We start from the raw sequence: 20,295 nt of genomic DNA, 5'->3' as shown, positions 1-20,295 counted from the left end.
TCCAGTGTTATGGCTATGAACTACCCCCTGCTCCACAAACTTCTCCAAATTCTCCTTAACATAAATAAGGCTCTGTTGAACAAATATTGAAGGTAGAGTCAATATTCCCAGAATTTTAAAATGCTCATCACACTGTGCTCGCTTAGAAAGCCCACAAATATAGATATAGTTAAATAAGGTATAGATAAGTTAAATATAGATATAGATAAGTTCTTCAACTTGGTGCTAACCTGATAAATTGACAGAACTCAAATCTTGTCTCAACTTAATGCCAACCTGACAAAATTGGACTGGTTATTAATTTTGTTGTCAATTTTAACCATCTGTTTGTAAGAGTCTCTCTGGATTAAATATTAACATAATATGATATGTATTGTATAGAATGGCGTTGTCTAAGTTTGCACGGACAATACTTTGTGAAAATAATTACTTAAAGTATTGATTTTAGCTAAGGGGAAAATATGAACCAAATTTCCCCACAGCATTTACTAGATGGTGAGAGAATTGATGAATTTTTAAAATTTCATAGAAATATGAATGAAATGGATTAGAATAGCCTTACTTTTGATTTCAAAGTGCAATAGATGAATTTTCTCTTTTGACTAATCAAATAATACTCATCACAGGGGAATTTGGGCAAACATTAAATATTCTAGTGTACTAGATGGTGGGAAAATGTAGAACAAGTGCATTATTATGTACTAGAGTAGACCAGACTGGCACTCGCACTTTGACGCTCCAAAAACAAACCAGCTTGTTCCAAAGTTTGACGCCACGCTCCGCGAGTAGACGCTTCCAGTGTGTTACAGTTCATTACTTAACATGATATTGTTCACGACGCTCCGCTCCGCTTTCAGTGTGTTTGTACCCTTATAAGTGAAGGTCAATAATTTAGTTTTAATTGTTGTTTGCCGACAAACTCGAGTGCTTTCTGTGCTCGAAACCCTTCAAGTGCCGCTCCAAACTCAAGTGGCACTTGAAAGTCATCCACATGGGCACTAAAGAGTATGTGTGCGAGTTCTGCAGCAAGATATTCCCGCGACAGGGTAATCTCACCGAACATATGAGGCTACATAACGGCGATAAAAAGCATAAGTGTGCCGAGTGTCCCAAATCGTTTGCCACGAAGAGTATGTTGATGCGGCATGTGAAAACACATACGGGTGAACGCGACTGGATATGTCCCGTGTGTGGAAAAGGTTTCGCACAGAAGGGAATCTCATGAAGCACAAGTGTTTCCTCTCAGAGACACGCGACTATGTGTGTGAGGTTTGCAATAAGGCGTTCACAGGGAAGTACGCGTTGGCCGTACATGTCAAGATTCACGGCGAAAGGAAGGAGTTGAGCTGTGATTATTGTCCGAAAACTTGTTTCAACATCACAAAGTTGAAGGAACATCTGAAGAGGATGCACCCTGGGAAGCCGGCGCCTGATGGCACCATACCGAAAACCAGGATGCCGGCTGAGAGGAAGTTCAAATGCGAGTATTGTGACGAGAAAGCCTACACTAGTAAAGCGGCGCTGGAGTACCATATGAACGGCGTGCATCCCGATAAATTCGACACGACAACTCAGCATTATTTCAAGTGTGAGTCGTGCGGCAAAACGCTGACCGGACGGCAGTCGTACGACCGTCACTTGAAGACGCACAACGCGGAACGCACGCTGCAGTGTCGTCTGTGCGACAAAAAGTTCGCGACAAGGAACTGTCGTGCAATTCACGAGAAATTGCACGACAAGGTCGGAAGGTTTGAGTGCGAGGTGTGTGGTAAAAAGTTTCCGATCAAGGCGTACCTGAGGAGGCATGAGAAGACGCATGCCAGTGAGGACCAGGACCAGTTTCAGTGTGCCACTTGTGGACAGCTGTTTGTGACGCATTCCCGGCTGCAGATACACTTGGAGACGCACGCCTCGACGCGCATGTACGAGTGTGAGATGTGCGAGAGTGCCTTCTCAGAGGTGGCCAGGTTGAGGAGGCATATGCGCAATAAGCATGGCATTCGGCGGAGAGGCATGCTGCAAGAAGGCACATGTAAGTGAGGTACACGTTATAATGGCAATGGTATTGCTATCCTTGTCTATCATTCAACAAAGCGAATAGCGCTATCTCTTTCTCGCTTTGTTCCACTGCCACAAAGACCTTAAAGATGCATAGACTAACATGCAGCACTAGTTTTGTACTTGGCATTGAAATCGGCCATTGAGGGGGCAACCTGGAAGATTATACATACCAAATACCTCTGTAATCTATAATATTACAAATATATGATATCTCGCCCTAGAATACCTCAATGGCGACCTTCAATTTTTCAATTTCTAGAGCTAGCATTGGGAAGGCATAGGCATTGTGGCTCTTCAAGGTTTTTGTGTTGCCAGATCGTCTTTTAACAGTGTAGAATTAATAATCAATGAACAAAATATTTCATCTTAATTAGATGAAACAATGTAGAATTAATAATTATTTAACAAAATATTTCATCTTCCACATGTTTATGGTTTCCAGAGTTTAATTCTAATGTAATGTTTATTCGTAATGTGTAATTATATATAATTTTAAAGTATTCGTGTTTTTTATAATTTTGAAAAATGTTCAAGTGCCGGTCGCACAAAAGCCGGTTAAATTTTAACCGTGATTAATTCCACGAGAACCAATCAGAGAAGCCGTCTTTTCAAAAACGTCCTCTCTGATTGGTTCTCGTAAAGTTGAACACGGTTAAAATTTAAACGGCTTTTGTGCTACCGGGCCTTAAACTATTAAATCAATTAAGTTACATTAACAAGTAACAATCATGACTGATACACCGTGCACATACTCATTATTTTCTGGGATGTGCCAATCAATTTAATTGTGAAATTTTATATACAGTTTTTACAGAGATATTTTATACCTAGGCATATGAAGATAATCTTTTTACTCCTATCTGATTGCAATAAAAATATTATATAATTATTGCATAGTACTGTATGTCGAATACATATTTAAACTCATATTTTTATCTGATAACATTGCAAGATCAATGTTTATAAATTATCATAGCATTATGGGTAGGGTAGGGAATGTTATTATTTCACTATATTATGGACTATTTGTTTTAGGGATGGACTATTTGTTTTAGAAAGCAAAATCTTATCACTTGTAGACTGAAATACCTTTATGTGTATTTGGTTTTGTAGGAATTACTTTAGGATTGTATGAAAACTTTAGGATTGAATTCAAACAATATTAATAGCCTGATATATTTTCTTTTCTGACTATTGTATTGTTTGCTCTATGCAATTAATAAATAATTAAATAATAAATTAACTTTCCATTTATGTTTATATTTCATCTTAGTTATGAAAATTCATTATGACATTATTGGAAAATATAATTTCTTGCTTAATAAAATATAAACTGATTATTTTAAACGAGAATGAACAGTTAATATTAGCCTACATCAATAAACCTGTATCAGCTACCCTCTATAGAAGGCATTGACAAGACAGGGGATCGGGAACGTTGATCTCCTATCTTTCTCCACTGCCATTATAACGTGGACCTCACTATAGTGCCTGTTTTTCTATTCCGATATTGTAATTTTTTATCCAATGAATAAATAAATTCGCTAAAGCTACTGTTCCAATTGACTATTTTCTCTACTCATGTATTGTTTTATACACGGCTTATTATTCGCTACGAGGGATTAAGTCCCTCGTGCCCTCAAATGTAGGCCTATATTTTTGAAATAAATAAATATAAGCTTATTCAATGATAACGAATTGAAGTAGATTTATAATATTTAATTTATATTAAATTTGAAGTGCATAAATAAACTTGCAAAGTTCCTCCTAGAATTAAGATTAACGTTCAACAATTTTTGTCTATGGTAAAAAATTATACAGGGTGTTTAAGAATTCCCTACCAATATTCTAGATATGTTTCTTACCCAGGAACAATGCCCTAGCTAGAGTATTGGTAAGGAGTTCTTAAACACTCTGTATAGAAATTGTTATAGTATGGTGAGCAATACGTGATTTTTTGTATGTAACAAATTGAAAATATTAATTATAGGCGAATTATTGTCGGGCTTCAAGATATTTTCTTGAAATGTATAAATTCAGGGCTACTTTCCTTTATTTATAAAATATAACTATAGTACCATTTGAAATTGATGAAATAATAGATTAAAGTTAGGTTTACACCAAAGTTATTAACAAAATGTTAATAACTTAATCCTTATAGATTCTATTATATTGAGCGGAACTTGACAAACTCATATGTTCATCTTGTGTGTGATAATTTATATTCAATCTAATAGAATCTATAAGGATTAAGCTATCAACATTTTGTTAATAACTTTGGTGTAAACGAATACTTAATCTATACTTTGTATTTTTAATCTATTATTTTATTAATTTCAAAGGTTAGTATCATTCCATTTTATAAATTCAAGATATTTATTTGTATTTTATATTATTTATCTGGGAAATGTAAAAGTTATTACACATACAGTTCAATTATTCTGTCCGTCGGATCAGATTTTCTATTCAATTGAACTTATTTTTATCACCGTTGGTGCATTTTATATTAATGGTTCATTCCTTTTATTTATTATTCAAACTGACAATTCAGATTCCTTATCAAACAGTATTATTCAAGTGATATTAATATCTCATTCTAGATTTTACTAGAATTCAGAAAATCACTACCTAATTAATCAAAATATTATAATAGGTATTAATTATACAATAAAACTATGGTTCTTTTATAATTTTGAGTAAGTTATTTGAGAAAATTCCCTTCTACTTACTTTTACTGTTACCGTTGCTGCTACCGTTTTTACTTTTAATCATTATTAATCGAAAATCCAAATTGAATGCTGTAAATAATTCCTGGGCTGAAATAGTTATTTGTGCAACTAGTGCGCAAAGTGACAGTTTGCTGCACCAAAAGAAACGTTTACACCCGAGCCTTAGGCGAGGGTGGAATGGCTTCTTGAGTGCAGCAGAGGAACTTTGCGCAAGTATTTCACATTAAATTTTTCCTACAGTTACCATTGAATATGAAAAGTGGGTAATTATGGATAAAATGATGGCTGAAATCCATCAAATGTTTGTGTGTGTGATGCTGTTATTAATAACAACCTTAATTCATTTAAAAATTAATAATCCAATTGAAGTTGAAAATTCTCAGCCAAAGTTCTCATTTTTATTCGTTCAAGAATCAGAAAAAATACAGATAAAACAAAAAATTCGCATTCAAAATACACGCCAACAGCTGGTTGGGATGGCTGCAATATGGCTGAACCGACAAGCGCGCGACCTAGCGGGAAGAATCGTACCTAACTTCGTTTCATTCAGTATAAAAACAGTATTCAGATATTTAGACCTATGGTTAACTAAAATTACCGAAAAATACCATAAGTAAACTAAAAAAATATTTATAAAATAACATAGACAACAGAAAATATTTTATTGTAGTATATTCTAATGTTATTTTATTAATTTTATTGACATGGATTTCGAACGTAATTATTTAACCTGAAAATTCGAATTTCATAATGTGTGTTTGCTACATTTCTCATTGCTTGGAGTTGAAATAATTATTACTGTCAATAGAAAATAAACATTATTTATTATTAAATGATGAGAAATTATTATTTAATTATGATTTAGATAAACATTATTCTTCTTTTGGATTTCTAGATTGGGATTCTATCATAAATGTAGGGTAGCCATTGAAATGATTCTTATCTAAATCTAAAAAATATTACCAACTTAATTTTTGTTTTCGTGCACTAATCCTCTCCATACAACCCACCAACTATTTTGTGTTGCCATGTTGCAAAAAAATTTTCCCGCACTAGAGCGGAAAAGTGATTCTTTGCGTTCTGTAATCAGTGCAGGAATGGCCACTTTTCAAGGTAACTGTAGGAAAAATATTTTTTGAATAGTAGCGCTCATCGAATTTCCATCTAGCTGTTTACCCTGTTGTCAATATTTGCAGTAGCAGAAGTCTTCGGGGTGATTTCCACCTGTAGTTTTAACTTTTGTTGAGGATGATGCACACATGAGCTCTAGGCTGTGCCAGTTATAATGTATCGTCATATTATTAGATAAAAAATTAGATACTCTGTCATAGATATTTGAGTTAGCAGTACATAAATTTGCATGTACTTACAATTAAAAAGCAATCTATTTTTGAATACTGTTCGAAATTTTCTAGTCCGCTATAAAATATAGTAGACCTTATCGTTCATCAGCTGATATATAATTTCAGAATGAAATGGTGACTTACAACACCATATTCGGGCTATGGATAGAGGTTAACCTAACAAGTGTTGTGCTATAATATGAGACATTTCGCTACAATACAGGGTGAGTTATTCACTGAAACATAAAATCTTTTCTCCACTCTCAGATCAGAAAAATCACTCATCTTCAAATGCTTATAACTCAAGAATAGGAGAGAATTTTGCCAATTTGATGACATTTTATTGTTCCTCTCATCAAGTACTATCATTCCTCAGAGTCTAAGCAATTTTAATTCTCAGCCATTTCCCAAAAAATCCATGATGGATGATTCATGGATTTCATGAAAAATTAGATTTTGAGTTGACAAGAAAACGGCTTGAAATTTGGAACATAAACAACCTATGCCATTTGATACTTCTTATGCTACCATTTGTGTATGGGGAAAACGTATATCTCACTACGCTAGGATAATTTTCTAGAACTAGTAGTTCTGTGAACAGTATAATTCTATAGTCAGACTTTGACGTGACAACGTCTTATAAATTGGTTTGCCGGGTGACACTTCAAGAAACTGCGTTACGTTCCCACGTTATGCGCTCACAATGAGAGCGAGTGAGAGCGTTCGTTTCGGTTCACGGTCGTCTGGAAAGAGCACGAATAGGAGCAGTGGCGAGCAACGCAGCAGCAACCCGAAGGCATTCACCTGGAGAGAGAGAGAGAGAGTGAAACGGAGCAGTCAACCTGCGCAGGCGCCGCAAGCAATCTCCTGCGACTGCGCCACTACTTCCCAGGTAAAATTGAATCGAGCACAGTTAGCCCGCCTAAGAGCGAGAGAGACAGAGTGATTTTGTTGAGGATGTGTGAAGGTAAAAATAAAATTTTGTTAATATGAAATTCAGTGTGAGATTCTTCGTATAAATAAATGTTTTAAATATAATTCTTTGTATAAATAAATGTTTTAAATTGTTACTATTATTTCATCCTTCTTCCTACTATACGAATGAATATTCACATTAAAATTATTTTACCACTCAAAGTCGTTGTCACGTAAAACTTTCGCCCGTATACCGACTTTACAGGCAACCATGCAATTTTTTTTACTCTAATATTGGCGTATGAAGGAGGCTCCTTTTTCCTCGAGAAGAGTACCTTCTCGGAATATCATAGATTGACTTTGTATGAAGAAAAACCCAGTTATATTGGTAGAAAGATTTACCAATTAGTACTACCAATATAGGTATACTATAGGTATACTATAGGTACTACCAATTCGGTTGCGGGAAATATTAACGATAAAAGAGTTTAAACGAAGTTTGAAATTATTTCTAAAGGAGGAGTGCTTTTATAGTCTGAAGGACTATTTTGATTACTGTCACAGAGTCAAAGACAAATAGTAATTATATACCATAAATTTCATGAAAAATTAATGGTGTCTCGCTTTTGCTAGCACTTTGACTTGTCTGACGCCGTTGAGGCCAACCAGACGTAATATATATCTATCTATCTATCCTTTTATATTATCCTTGAAATGCAAAATTTCCAATAACCTTGTATATACGTCGACGCGCAATTAAAAAAGGAACATAACTGTCAAAGATCATGAAAATCTATTACCGCGTTTTGCCGTAAATGCGCAACATATAAACATTTAAACATTAAGAGAAATGCCAAACCGTCGACTTGAATCTTAGACCTCACTTCGCTCGGTCAATAATGAAAAATAAAAATTTCGAAGGATAAATATAAATAATATTCTTCTACAACGAAAAAAATAAAAAATATGTTTATTCTATACTTGTGATAATGGAACATTGCCAAAAACTAAGGGCAATTTATTATATTATTTACCAAGCACAGCCACCTTTGCAAAAGCGTATCTGATAGAAACTGGGAAATATATGATATGCACATTGATTGATTCCATTGATTGAATCTATTGATTGATTCCATTGATTGATTCTATTGATTGATTCCACCAGCCATGTCCTCAACAATCTTCTTCACGAGGTTAGCCAGTTGGTCGGCGTTCTCTTGAGTGTCGGCCTCAGCGTATACACGTACCACGTCTTCAGTCCCTGATGCTCTGAAAAATAATTTTAATTCTTCATTTCCAAAGTAGAAAAACTTAAGACTAAACAAAAAATACAGGGTGATTATAAAATGACTTTACAACTTCGATGGCACATAAATATTTATTGAAATCACTTACAGAATTGAGGAAGGTGTCATTTTGTTACAAAACACTTCAAGTTTAAGGTGTGGGTGTTATTTTGGTTCTATGTGACAGCCGCTGTTAATGCGACATACATCCCACCGATAATCGATTTCTTGTAAAACTGATACGTGCGTCATTTGTGTATTTCCTATCCTCTACGTGTATAAACCAATTCTTTCCTTTATTATAATTATATTAGAGATGTCCCTATAGTGAGGTGTGAGGTCCACGTTATAATGGCAGTTGAGAAATATATAGGAGAACAACGTTGCCGAACCTCTGTCTTGTGAATGCCTTCTATAGACTGTAGCTGATACAGGTTTATTGATGTAATATTAACTGCTCATTCTCGTTTAAAATAATCAATAATATTTTATTAAGCAAGAAATAATATATTTTTCAACAATTTCATAATAAATCTTCATAATTAAGAGAAAATATTTTGTTAATTCTTGAATGTTGAAAGACGATCAGAGCAAAGCGAGAAAGAGATAGTGCTATCCGCTTTGTTGAATGATAGACAAGGATAGCGTACAATTGCTAATTAAACACTGCCATTATAACGTGGACCTCACTATAGTGGGTAGAATTTGCAGAGAATATTATTTTTCGCCACACTGCACAGAAAGCAGCTGTTTTCCAGTCCCTAGGTAGATCTGTAAGACCTTGTTTGCAGACGACTCTCGTCTGAAGTATGAAACAGGTTTCTTTCCGGTCTAGGCCGGAAAGAGTAATCATTCCAGCCGCTAACATGGAAGTCCGTAGTTAATAAGTCATCCGCTAGATCGGGCGAGTGTCAACTTTCTTCATCTGAAGTCGCCATCATTTTAGTTCGAATTTCGAATCAAACTAATTCAGCATTCGCTTCGCAACCATTTTCATTCAATTATTTATTGTTGATTAGCGCATTCCGAATTTTCAAAAATGCTTGAAGATGACGACGCTCGTGATAATCCAAGTAAAATTTTAAAAGAATCTGAAATCCTGACTGCAAATCTTCTACCACTAAAATCAAGAGATAGGTATGATAACGAGTATTCTTTATTTATTTTGTTAACAATACCTGTAGTGTGGCGAAAAATATCGTTCACACCACGGGCAAAAATGTTTTTCCGGCTCTCAATCTTTTCTAGTCCTCGGCCTACGGCCTCAGACTTGAAAACCGATTTCGAGCCGGAAAAATCTCATTTTCTGCTCTAGGTGCGAAATATACTATATCCGAATGAATGTGGAATAGCTTCAAATGTGTCTACCTAATGAAAGAGCGTCCATTCTTGAATTTGTTGACCACCTCATCGATTGCGTCTTGAACACCTGCTGGAGAGGTGCATTTCCGGTTGGCGTCCGTCGTTTCTATAACATTTCTGTCCTGTAACAGAAACAACAAACATTACAATATAAACAAAACATTAACAACATTTAACATTAGTAAACTGCATGAGAACCATTACAGAAAAAAGTAAAACTATAGTCAGGTCCACATTATAATGAAAGTGTTTCATTAGCAATGGTATTGATATCCTTATCTATCATTCAACAAAGCGGATAGCGTTATCTCTTTCTCGCTTTGCTCTGTTGCCAGATCGTCTTTTAACAATGTAGAATTGATAATTAACAAACAAAACATTTCATCTTAATTATGAAATTATAGAAAAATATAATTTCTTGCTTAGTAAAATAATTGATTATTTAAAAACGAGAATGGACAGTTTATATTATTTACATCAATAAACCGGTATCAGTTACCCTCCATAGAAGGCATTGACAAGACAGAGGATCGTCAACGTTGTTCTCCTATCTTTCTCCACTGCCATTATCACGTGGAACTCACTATAATGACATAGCTCACCTTGATTGGTGAACAGCTAATGGCCAATAATAGTGCTTCACACACCCACTATATACAGGGTCTGTATTATAAGTAACCGGACTGACCTCATGAAATTTTTCTTTAGGAATCTTCAAAGTAGTCCCCATTGTAGACGATAGCACGCTGATACCGAATTTTCTAATTCCTGAACGCTCCCTGGAAGTCGGCAACCTCTATGCTGTCTAGAGCCCTCGTCGTAGCACGTTGAACGTTTTCCAGAGTCCCGAACCGCGTCCCCTTAAGTTATATCTTGATCTTGGGGAATGAAAATAAGTCCGGTGGTGCCATATCCGGGCTGTAAGGAGGATGTGGCAACGTTACCCTCGACTGTTTGGTCAACTGCTCGGTGAGCAAAGATTTTTTGCCACCCGGCCAAACTGTAAACGACCAGTACTACTGAGAGGTGCTCCGTCGACTAACCGCCCGGGTTCATCGAGTCCGTCCGGGGATTGCCGATTCATGGATCCTCCATCACGACAATGCTCCGTCGCACACCTGCCTGCTCGTCACCGAGCAGTTGGCCAAACAGTCGAGGGTAACGTTGCCACATCCTCCTTACAGCTTGGTTGCTATGTCGTAATTTAGTTGTGATTTTTTTTTTGCTCATTAAAGCTGAATAAATTCGATACTTGTAATTTCAGTTACAACATTGGAATAAGTGATTCATTGATATACTACAAATTTGAAAATGTTTACTAAATCCTAAGGGGGCTAAACGATAATGTATTTGTAGCTCGGACACTACAATTTCTAGCGTCTCTGAGCTGGATTTTGCTTTTCTAGACCCAACTATGGTGGGCGACTTGGCTTCATAGGTCTTAACCTTCCGGTAGTCGCGCTGTTGTAAAAAGTACAACTGGATGGGGTGGTGTCAGTGAATGAGTCACCTATTCATTCCGAAACTATCTCACCATCACTCCACTGAGTTGCAGTATCAACCGAGCAATGATTCAATCTTTAGGTGCCATTTAGTCGCGACAGTGCATAAGATGGGGAAAGACTGTATACGGTGACTGTAAACGAACCAATAACACAGCATTGATGGCTTTGCTTGGTGTACCTTTTTGGGCTATGAAATGCTAATTATCCAAATATTCATAGGCGTAAAATAATCCAAGAAGATGGAAAAAGTAAGAACACAACAGAGTACATAACACTCGGAGAATTGGATGTTGTAAAAAGTACAACACGCGACTGCTCGTGTGATTGAGTAGGGCGCGACTACCGGAAGGCTAATGTTGTAATTAAGGCTGTGCAAAGGCTGAAACTAATCTTTTTAAAGTTTCAAAGTTTTTCGATTTGTATATCATCAAGCTATCAAAATGGAAAAGTTTTCTCAGGAAAACATTTTTTTCTGATCATTACTTTTTGTGATATGAGCGCCTAAAGTTTAAATTTTTGGGACAGAACATTTCAAATTCGGTTAGAGATAAATCCATGAGATTTATAGGATAGATTCTTAATGGTATTGTTGATCTATTAAAACAAAAATTTTCAGAAAATATCAATTTTTAAGATAGTTATTCAATTTACTAAAAATAACTTTTAGTTGAGTTATTTTTGGTAAAATGAATAACTATCTTAAAAATTGATATTTTTCAGAAAAATTTGTTTTAATAGGTCAACAATACCATTAAGAATCCATCCCATAAATTTCATGGATTTATCTCTAACCGAATTTGAAATGTTTTGTCCCAAAATTCAAACTTCAGGCGCTCATATCTCAAAAAGTAATGATCAGAAAAAAATGTTTTCCTGAGAAAACTTTTTCATTTTGATAGCTTGATGATATACAAATCGAAAAACTTTGAAAAATATCACGAGTAGAAAGTTTATTTTTAGCCTTTGCACAGCCTTAATACGATCGCTCTGTCTATTTGTACTATGTGGTCACTGGTAGTACCCTATTTTCTATAATTAAACAAACAAGTAACCCTATTGATAACTATTATTTAACGAAAATCCTAAATAAATGCTGTTCATCACCCCGAAGACTTCTGCTACTGCAGACATTGACAACAGGATTAACAGCTAGATGGAAATTCGATGAGAACTACTATCCAAAAATTAATTTAAAAATAATTTATGTATACTATAAAAAATAATTTTTGGATAGTAGTTCTCATCGAATTTCCATCTAGCTGTTAACCCTGTTGTCAATGTCTGCAGTAGCAGAAGTCTTTGGGGTGATGTACAGCATTTATTTAGGATTTTCGTTAAATAATAGTTATATATTAATTAGCATTTGAATAAATGCATTCTCTATTTAATTCTATCTGAAACCCTATTGAAGTATTGGATTTTTTCAATATTTTGGTGATTTTGACAATAAGTTGTTCATTCAAATGTCATTCAATTTGATAATTGATATTGTTATAAGCCAGCCAACCTTTTGGTGATTTTGACAATAAGTTGTTCGTTGTCATTCAATTTGATAATAGATATATTAATAAGCCAACCTACCTTGACAACAACTTTCAACAGTCTGTTGGGGAGATCCTGGTAAGTGTTGAGCCACTCGTGAACATCCCAGCCTCTGGCGTGCAGCACTGTTTCAACAAGCAGCATATCGGACAACGCGTCTCCCACCGTCTCGTTGATCACATTGATGAGCAGAGCCAGCTCTTTCATAGCAGCCAATTGGCTCTTCGACGAACTGCAAAGATAAGATATCGATTTATTCAACACAGCATATCATACAAGTCTTGTAATACGATAAACAGTTGAACATCGTCATACAGATTAATTTGAAATAAGCTACAGAAATTTATTTATTTATTTATATTTTTCACAAAGAAGCACTGATTGGGAGAGAAAAACTAAGGATACTCTTTGTACTATTTCTCTCCCAAATTTAGATAACACTTTAAAAGTCCAAGATAGGGTTATGATTTCACTTTACTGAAATTTAGTCCATTTTCACTCAGAAACAACGAAAACTAAGATTTTTGAATTAAAATTGAAATTATTGTTCCTATTGGTGAGTCAGAGTCAGAGTCAGGTGTCAGAGTTTTCAGGTGGCAACTGATCAATTTCAGGGCCTCTGACATGACCTAACAACTGCCTTTTATTTTGGGCAGCCGGGAACGACGACTTAACGTGTCCATTCGAAACCTTGTATTATGGGAATGACTCCTTATGTGAAGGCTTGCTAAATCAAATATATAAATAGCAGGAGCCTGCTATAATATATAAATAGCAGGAATTTTTATTTCAAATCAAATAATTTATTTCACCATTTAAAAAAACAATCACAAATAAAGAGCAAATCAAATATGATGAACAATAAATTTAATCAAAATACAAGTGTTAACTTAAAAATAAGAAAATAATAATACAAAATCATAAATATCTCTTTACGTATGTACAAAAAAAAATATATATATATAATATTGTATATATAATTTACGTATTATATATGGCATCACCAGCAAAAGAATAAACTTTGCCCGCTGGTGACCGTTGCAAATCGAAAATATTATAATAATATTTAAAAAAAATCCTCATCATTGAGTAATTTCTGAGAATGAAGAAAAGAGAAAAGTAAATAAATTATAAGGGATACAATAAATTTTAATTTAAATAAGATTTTCTATTGAAGTGAAATAGTTTGCAACTATCCAATTTTTTATATCATTACTGGTATCTCTAGTTATATGTGTTAAAAGGTAATATATTTATAAACTTGCTGCTTAAATATATCAACTGTCTCTTGACTAGTGTAAATTTTGCATAATAAACTTCGTATTTATTGATAGTATTTGGTCTAAAATTGTAATGAGATTCATTTATCATAAAAAATTGTCTTTATACTTAATAATATATTTTGTTAAATTTTTAATAAAAATTTAATTAAATTTGTTAAATTTCCTTCATAAAAAGGCCTGCAAGAACGCCTTGGATTAATATTATAAACTAGCCGGCCTGGCGAACTTCGTACCGCCAAATAGTTAACGCATCTAATCGCAGACTTTAGCTGGATGCACACCTGAGGAGGCGCGACGCGGCATTTTGCATCCAGGTGCTTCTTGCTTATTGGTTTTGAATAGCAGATGCTATTATTCTTATTATTCCAATTATTAATTTTAATGAGTTTTATTCATAAAGATAATGTAAATAAATAATATATAATATATGTAAATATAATATATAATATTCATATAAATAAATAATTTACTAAAAATCAATTAATTCTAAACTCCGAAGACATCACAATTATTCGAAACAAAGCAATGTCTTTAGTGCATGTAAGTCTTCAACCTGAGACCGCACTGCTGGATGGTTACACTCATAACAGTCATTTTGTTTCTAAACAGATCGGGGAGTTTGGAATAAAATACATGGGCGGTTATGGAGCAACACACACTCTTGTCTACTATCTACCGATGGCTTTTGGATGACGCAATGATTAAAACAGCTGATTTTTATTTCTGTGTGTGGCCAGCTCACAAATCTTCTCCCATAAGGATTACATGTAAACTTTGTAAGACCGTAGGAAAAAGTCCTGAAGTCGGATTATGAATTTGATAGATATTTGCCATAAAACTGGTCCTGAGCATAGCGAACACACCTAGAAAAAATAATCAAATTCGGTGCACAGATAAAAAAGTTATTGAATGTCAAAATTTGAGGCTAGATTTTCATTTATATAGATTATCAATAGAGGTATTCATTGAGAGTTTTCTAACTTTGACCAAACATATTCATTAATAAAAATCAAGCCGTAACCATATGCTTTCGAATATATATTTATGAGTACCGCTATAACTCCAGTACTATAGTGAGGTCCACGTTATAACGGCAGTGGAGAAAGATAGCAGAACAACGTTGCCGATCCTCTGTCTTCACAATACCTTCTATAGACGGTAGCTGATACTGGTTTATTGATGTAATATTAACTGTTCAGTCTCGTTCAAAATAATCAATTATATTTTATCAAACAAGAAATTATATTATTCAATAATTTCATAATAAGGGTGAAATATTTTGTTAATTAATTACTAATTCTACAATGTTAAAAGATGATCTGGCAACAAAGCAAAGCGAGAAATAGATAGCGCCATCCACTTTGTTGAATGATAGACAATGATAGCAATACAAATTTCTGATCAAACACTGCCATTATACCGTGGACCTCACTATATCATTATGTTTTGTTGGAGTGTATTAATTCTACATTGTTAAAAAACGATCTGGCAACAAAGCAAAGCGAGAAAGAGATAGCCTTATCCGCTTTGTTGAATGATAGACAAAGGTAGCAATACCATTACTAATCGAACACTGCCATTATAACGTGGGCCTCATTATATCATTACTGTTTTGTTGGTGTGTATTAATTCTACAATGTTAAAAGACGATCTGGCAACAAAGCAAAGCGAGAAATAGATAGCGCCATCCACTTTGTTGAATGATAGACAATGATAGCAATACAAATTGCTGATCAAACACTGCCATTATACCGTGGACCTCACTATATCATTACTGTTTTGTTGGAGTGTATTAATTCTACATTGTTAAAAGACGATCTGGCAACAGAGCAAAGCGATAAAGAGATAACGCCATCCCCTTTGCTGAGTGATAGACAAGGATAGCAATACAATTGATAGTCAACCACTGCCATTATAACGTGGACCTAACTATAGATATGTGTTCACTTCATTTCATTTCATTTCACTAACCTGGGGTTAGTGAGTTGTCTGTCGAGTTGGTCCTTGACGTTGTCACTGAAAACAACCGTCCCGTGGCCGTTCGCCTCGAAGTAGATGCCAATATCGAATTCCACCGCCTTACGATGCAAATTCTTCACGCCAGTCGACACACAAGCAACCGGAACGTTCTCAACAACAAACAAAACACAAATTCATTCACAATTCTATTAACTTTCTCAACAACAAACAAAAAAGAAACTGATTCACAATTCTATAAGAATATTGTCACCTGTAAACAATGTCAATAACACAATATAGACAATATTAGCCTTTGCATAGCAGGTAGAGACATAAATAGTACAAGTAGTTCTGCGAAAAAGTAGACCTCGCTCATGAATAGCCTACAACTTTCAAACTAATGAGAAGGGCCATTAAGAAAGTACAGTATATTGTGAAGATTTATCCATGTCATCTATTATTTTCTCCATTGAAAGTGCTAAAGACATTGTTTCCAGGGACACCGGACTTATAAATGTCTCTGAAGGAGGTAACTTCATATCGTCCACATATTTACAATATTACAGATTTTCTAATAATTAATTATAAAAAATCGGTCAACTGACAGGAGAATGGAATATGCAGTAGGCAATTTAGACTATGAATCGTCTCACAGACGATAGTGAGACGGAAATGATTCTAAATAAGATGGGTTTGTTGGTGACAATGACAGGAGGTTGCTAATAATGTTTTTTATGAAAAGTGGATTCAATGTTATGGCGGCTTGTTATGCCTATGCAGAATGTTTATGCTCACAAGTCGGTTTCCGATCTCATACTAAAACGAAAACAAGAGCTAACTAAGCTGTGATGTCTCCGGCCGGTTCGGTAGGTCTAGAAACTATTCATCTATGAAACAGGGAAATATTGTGTTGAAAAGGGAAGAAGAAATGGGTGCAATCAAGTGAGAAGCTTTCTTCAATTAATAAATACAGTATGATTTGGAGTGGCTCAGACGTTTCAAGGTTCACCGCTGACAAATCTTGTCCTCTATCGATAGCATTCCAACGATACCATTCATTCAATACAGCACATTTTAGAGCGGCACAATTTATACTAAAACCGGAGGTCTTATCAAAAATCGTTACACATACGTTTCTGCGCCTTTTTTCAAAGAACTTGCATACCGAATTTCATCCAAATCGGACAATAACTGCGACTGTCACTGCGGTACAAACAAACAAACAGACGATCGAGTCGAAACTAAGACCTCAGCTTCGCTTCGGTCAATTAAAACTAAAAGTAATGACTCCATATTGCTTTTGAAGAATTGTCTAACTGAAAAAAATCTAATACTTAATGACGACCAAACTACTTTAGTGCAGTTCTCCTGTAGATGTCCTGCCGAAAAACAGGTAGATATGAACGATGAAATTGAAACAAAATTTTTAGGTCTACATCTGGATAGCACGTTCAATTGGACAGATCATGTGTAGAAAATTTGCGGGAAATTGAGTTCAGGGATTTTTGCACTTAGACGGCTTGCTCCGATTTGTAATCTAATAACCTTAAAATCGGTGTATTTTGCAACAATCCATTCACATATTTCTTATGGTATTGAGATATACGGAGGAACTAGAGACACAAATCTGAACAAATTACTACCACCTTCAAAAAGAAGCAATAAGGAGAATTTTCAACTTGAATAGTGAACAGTCATGCAGAACACTATTTAAAGATCTGGACTTTATGACAGTGTACAGCCTCTATATAATACTGCACAATACTATAATTATGTAAAAAATAAAGAATCATTATACCCATGACAATGGGACGTACATAATTACAACACCAGAAACAGGTATACATTCTTAATTAAGGAACACAAAAAAGAAAAATTCAAACAAAGTCCGTCCTATATAGGAATAAAATTTATGGGTTATCTACCAAGTGATATTAGAGATGAAAGGAATAATAACACATTTGAAAATAAACTTAAGAAGTAACTGATAAAATTAGTTTGTTATAATTACGATGAGTTTTATAATGCTAGACGATGATTGTATAATATACTAGCCGTCAGGCTCGCTTCGCTCGCCATATCCGTCTAGCCAGGGGGCTCCGCCCCCTGGACCCCCGACTGCATGGTCTAGGAATGAGATCAGCAGGCTCGCTTCGCTCGCCTGCATTTTTCATTTGGGCATTTTTATCATATGTTGGGACAATCCAGTCGGGGGTCCAGACTAAACGTCTGGCTAAACGGATATGGCGAGCGAAGCGAGCCTGACGGCTAGTAATATAATATTCCCAGGATTGAAGTAGCAGTGCCCAATCAATTTTTCCGCGATAAATGCATTTAAATCTTCAACTTGGTGCCAACCTAACAAAGTCAACTCAACTTAATGCCAACCTGACAAAATTATTAATTTAGTTGCCAGTTAACAACTGTTTCGAAGAGGTACTCTATCTAGATTATAGTTCTATAGTAACATATGATATGGGAATTTCAATTATAATTAAGAGATTGGGAGAAGAAGAATATACATGCTAAAAGACGAACTTTAAACCCTTAAAAACCACCCTTAGAGTTAAAATATTGCCAAAAGATTTCTTAGTGCGCCTCTAAAGGGCCTACTGAACATACCTACCAAATTAGAACGTTTTTGGTCCGGTAGATTTTTAGTTCTGCGAGTGAGTGAGTGAGTGAGTGAGTGAGTGAGTGAGTGAGTCAGTCAGTCAGTCAGTCAGTGAGTGAGTGCCATTTCTCTTTTATATATATATAGATTTTTTATTTTCAATGGTGCATTCATGTGCATGATCAATGTATGTATTGAATAAAGTTTGATTGATTGATTTATTGCCAGTTGAAATGCCCAGTAACGGCTTAAATTGTACATTTAGGCGAGGTAATTGTTCCTCAGAAAAGTTGTAATTTGTACAACACTGTGTAAATAAAGAATGTGATTTTATTGGATGAGGTGAGACTTCCCGTGATAGACTACCCGCCATCAAAAGACCAAAATAGTTTACTTTACCAAAAGTTCTTTTTATCCGCTTCCTTGACTTCGGAACTCCTGAGAGGTCAAAATACGTTCTTCCAACTACTTTTGACAATTGGAAATATAATTTTAATCGTTTCTGAGGAACTTTCTCGCTTTCACCGCCCACTTGAAACTTGAAACGAAGAAGTTTCTAGCATGATGAAAATTTCATATTACGAAATGTCTCGACATTGACGAACATAATCATCAATTAAGAAATAACTATAGGTCGGATAAAAACTATCTAGACATCAATAGAAAGGAGACATTCTCCCATTTATTTTTATATAAAATTCCTATAGTGAGATCCACGTTATAATGGCAGTGTTTGATTAGCAATGGTATTGCTATCCTTGTCTATCATTAAACAAAGCTGATAGCGCTATATCTTTCTCGCTTTGCTCTGTTGCCAGATTGTCTTTTAACAATGTAGAATCAATAATTAATTAAAAAATATCTTATCCTTAATATGAAAATCCACTATGAAATTATTGAAAAGTATAATTTTTTGCTTGATAAAATATAAATGATTATTTTAAACGAGAATGAACAGTTAATATAACATCAATAAACCTGTATAAGCTACCGTCTTTAGAAGGCATTGACAAGACAGGGTTTCGGCTACGTTGTTCTCCTATCTTTCTCCACAGTCATTATAACATGGACCTCACTATATGCATTACATCATCCAATAATAATATACTTACCAATTTTTCAGAGATGTAAGTGGTTGAACTGCCATTGGCATATGCGGTCTGAACAAGACCAATTTTCACTTCAAGTCCTGTCTTTTTGACAATCTCCATTATGTGGCCTGCAACTGTTGCAAAAATTGTTAGAAAATGGAAATTAAACCAGTTGTAGCAAGATAAGCCTCTACTGTTGGAACAGCTTCTAGTGAAAAAGCTTAGATTTACAAATTAATTGTACAAACGCAGTGAGGTCTATGTTTTAACTTGGATTTTCTTTTGTATGTATGTAACGCATTTACGGCCAAAAGAGTTGATAGAATTCTATGAGATTTAGCAGAAATCATCTTTTTCAACAGCTCGTCGATGTATAAACAAGGATTTTTTTAAATTTTGTACCTATTTTAAGGATAATATGAAAGGAAAAGGAATTTTCTCCATACTCCGATATCCTATACTATTAAACGAGCAATTTCTGTTTATATGTTTACATGTTTATAGGTTTATATATCTGTATGTGACCGGATCTCGAAAACGGATTTTCACGAAATTTGTAACAAAGTAGGTTTATGATATGAAGATTCGATTGCACTAGGTCTCAA

At 34.8% G+C, this 20,295-nt stretch overlaps 2 protein-coding genes across 4 annotated transcripts in view; one reads left to right on the top strand and one right to left on the bottom strand.

Annotated features, from left to right (window-relative positions):
- Nucleotides 1-1,221: 1,221 nt before the first annotated feature.
- On the top strand, nt 1,222-2,040 carry LOC111054277 (zinc finger protein 26). Its single transcript, XM_039419732.1, has one exon. It carries the CDS (start codon nt 1,222-1,224, stop codon nt 2,038-2,040), a length of 819 nt encoding a protein of 272 aa, XP_039275666.1.
- Nucleotides 2,041-7,999: 5,959 nt separating this feature from the next.
- Nucleotides 8,000-20,295, bottom strand: part of LOC111054276 (phosphoacetylglucosamine mutase) — a 37,632-nt gene continuing 25,336 nt past the window's right edge. For 2 of the 3 annotated variants that reach the window (XM_039419804.1, XM_039419806.1), the window contains exons 6-10: nt 19,712-19,824; nt 15,998-16,155; nt 12,783-12,975; nt 9,703-9,818; nt 8,000-8,317 (exon numbers count right to left, since the gene is read on the bottom strand). In XM_039419804.1, coding sequence (XP_039275738.1) covers nt 8,194-8,317; nt 9,703-9,818; nt 12,783-12,975; nt 15,998-16,155; nt 19,712-19,824 — 704 coding nt within the window. In that variant the 3' untranslated portion in view covers nt 8,000-8,193. The remainder of the gene's footprint in view (nt 8,318-9,702; nt 9,819-12,782; nt 12,976-15,997; nt 16,156-19,711; nt 19,825-20,295) is intronic. The other variant, XM_039419805.1, reaches the window with a different exon arrangement.

The sequence above is a fragment of the Nilaparvata lugens genome, chromosome 1 (genome assembly GCF_014356525.2).
Source record: "Nilaparvata lugens isolate BPH chromosome 1, ASM1435652v1, whole genome shotgun sequence".
Classification (NCBI taxonomy): domain Eukaryota; kingdom Metazoa; phylum Arthropoda; class Insecta; order Hemiptera; family Delphacidae; genus Nilaparvata; species Nilaparvata lugens.
Note: the sequence above shows the minus strand (reverse complement) of the source record. Positions and strands in the feature narration are given on the sequence as shown.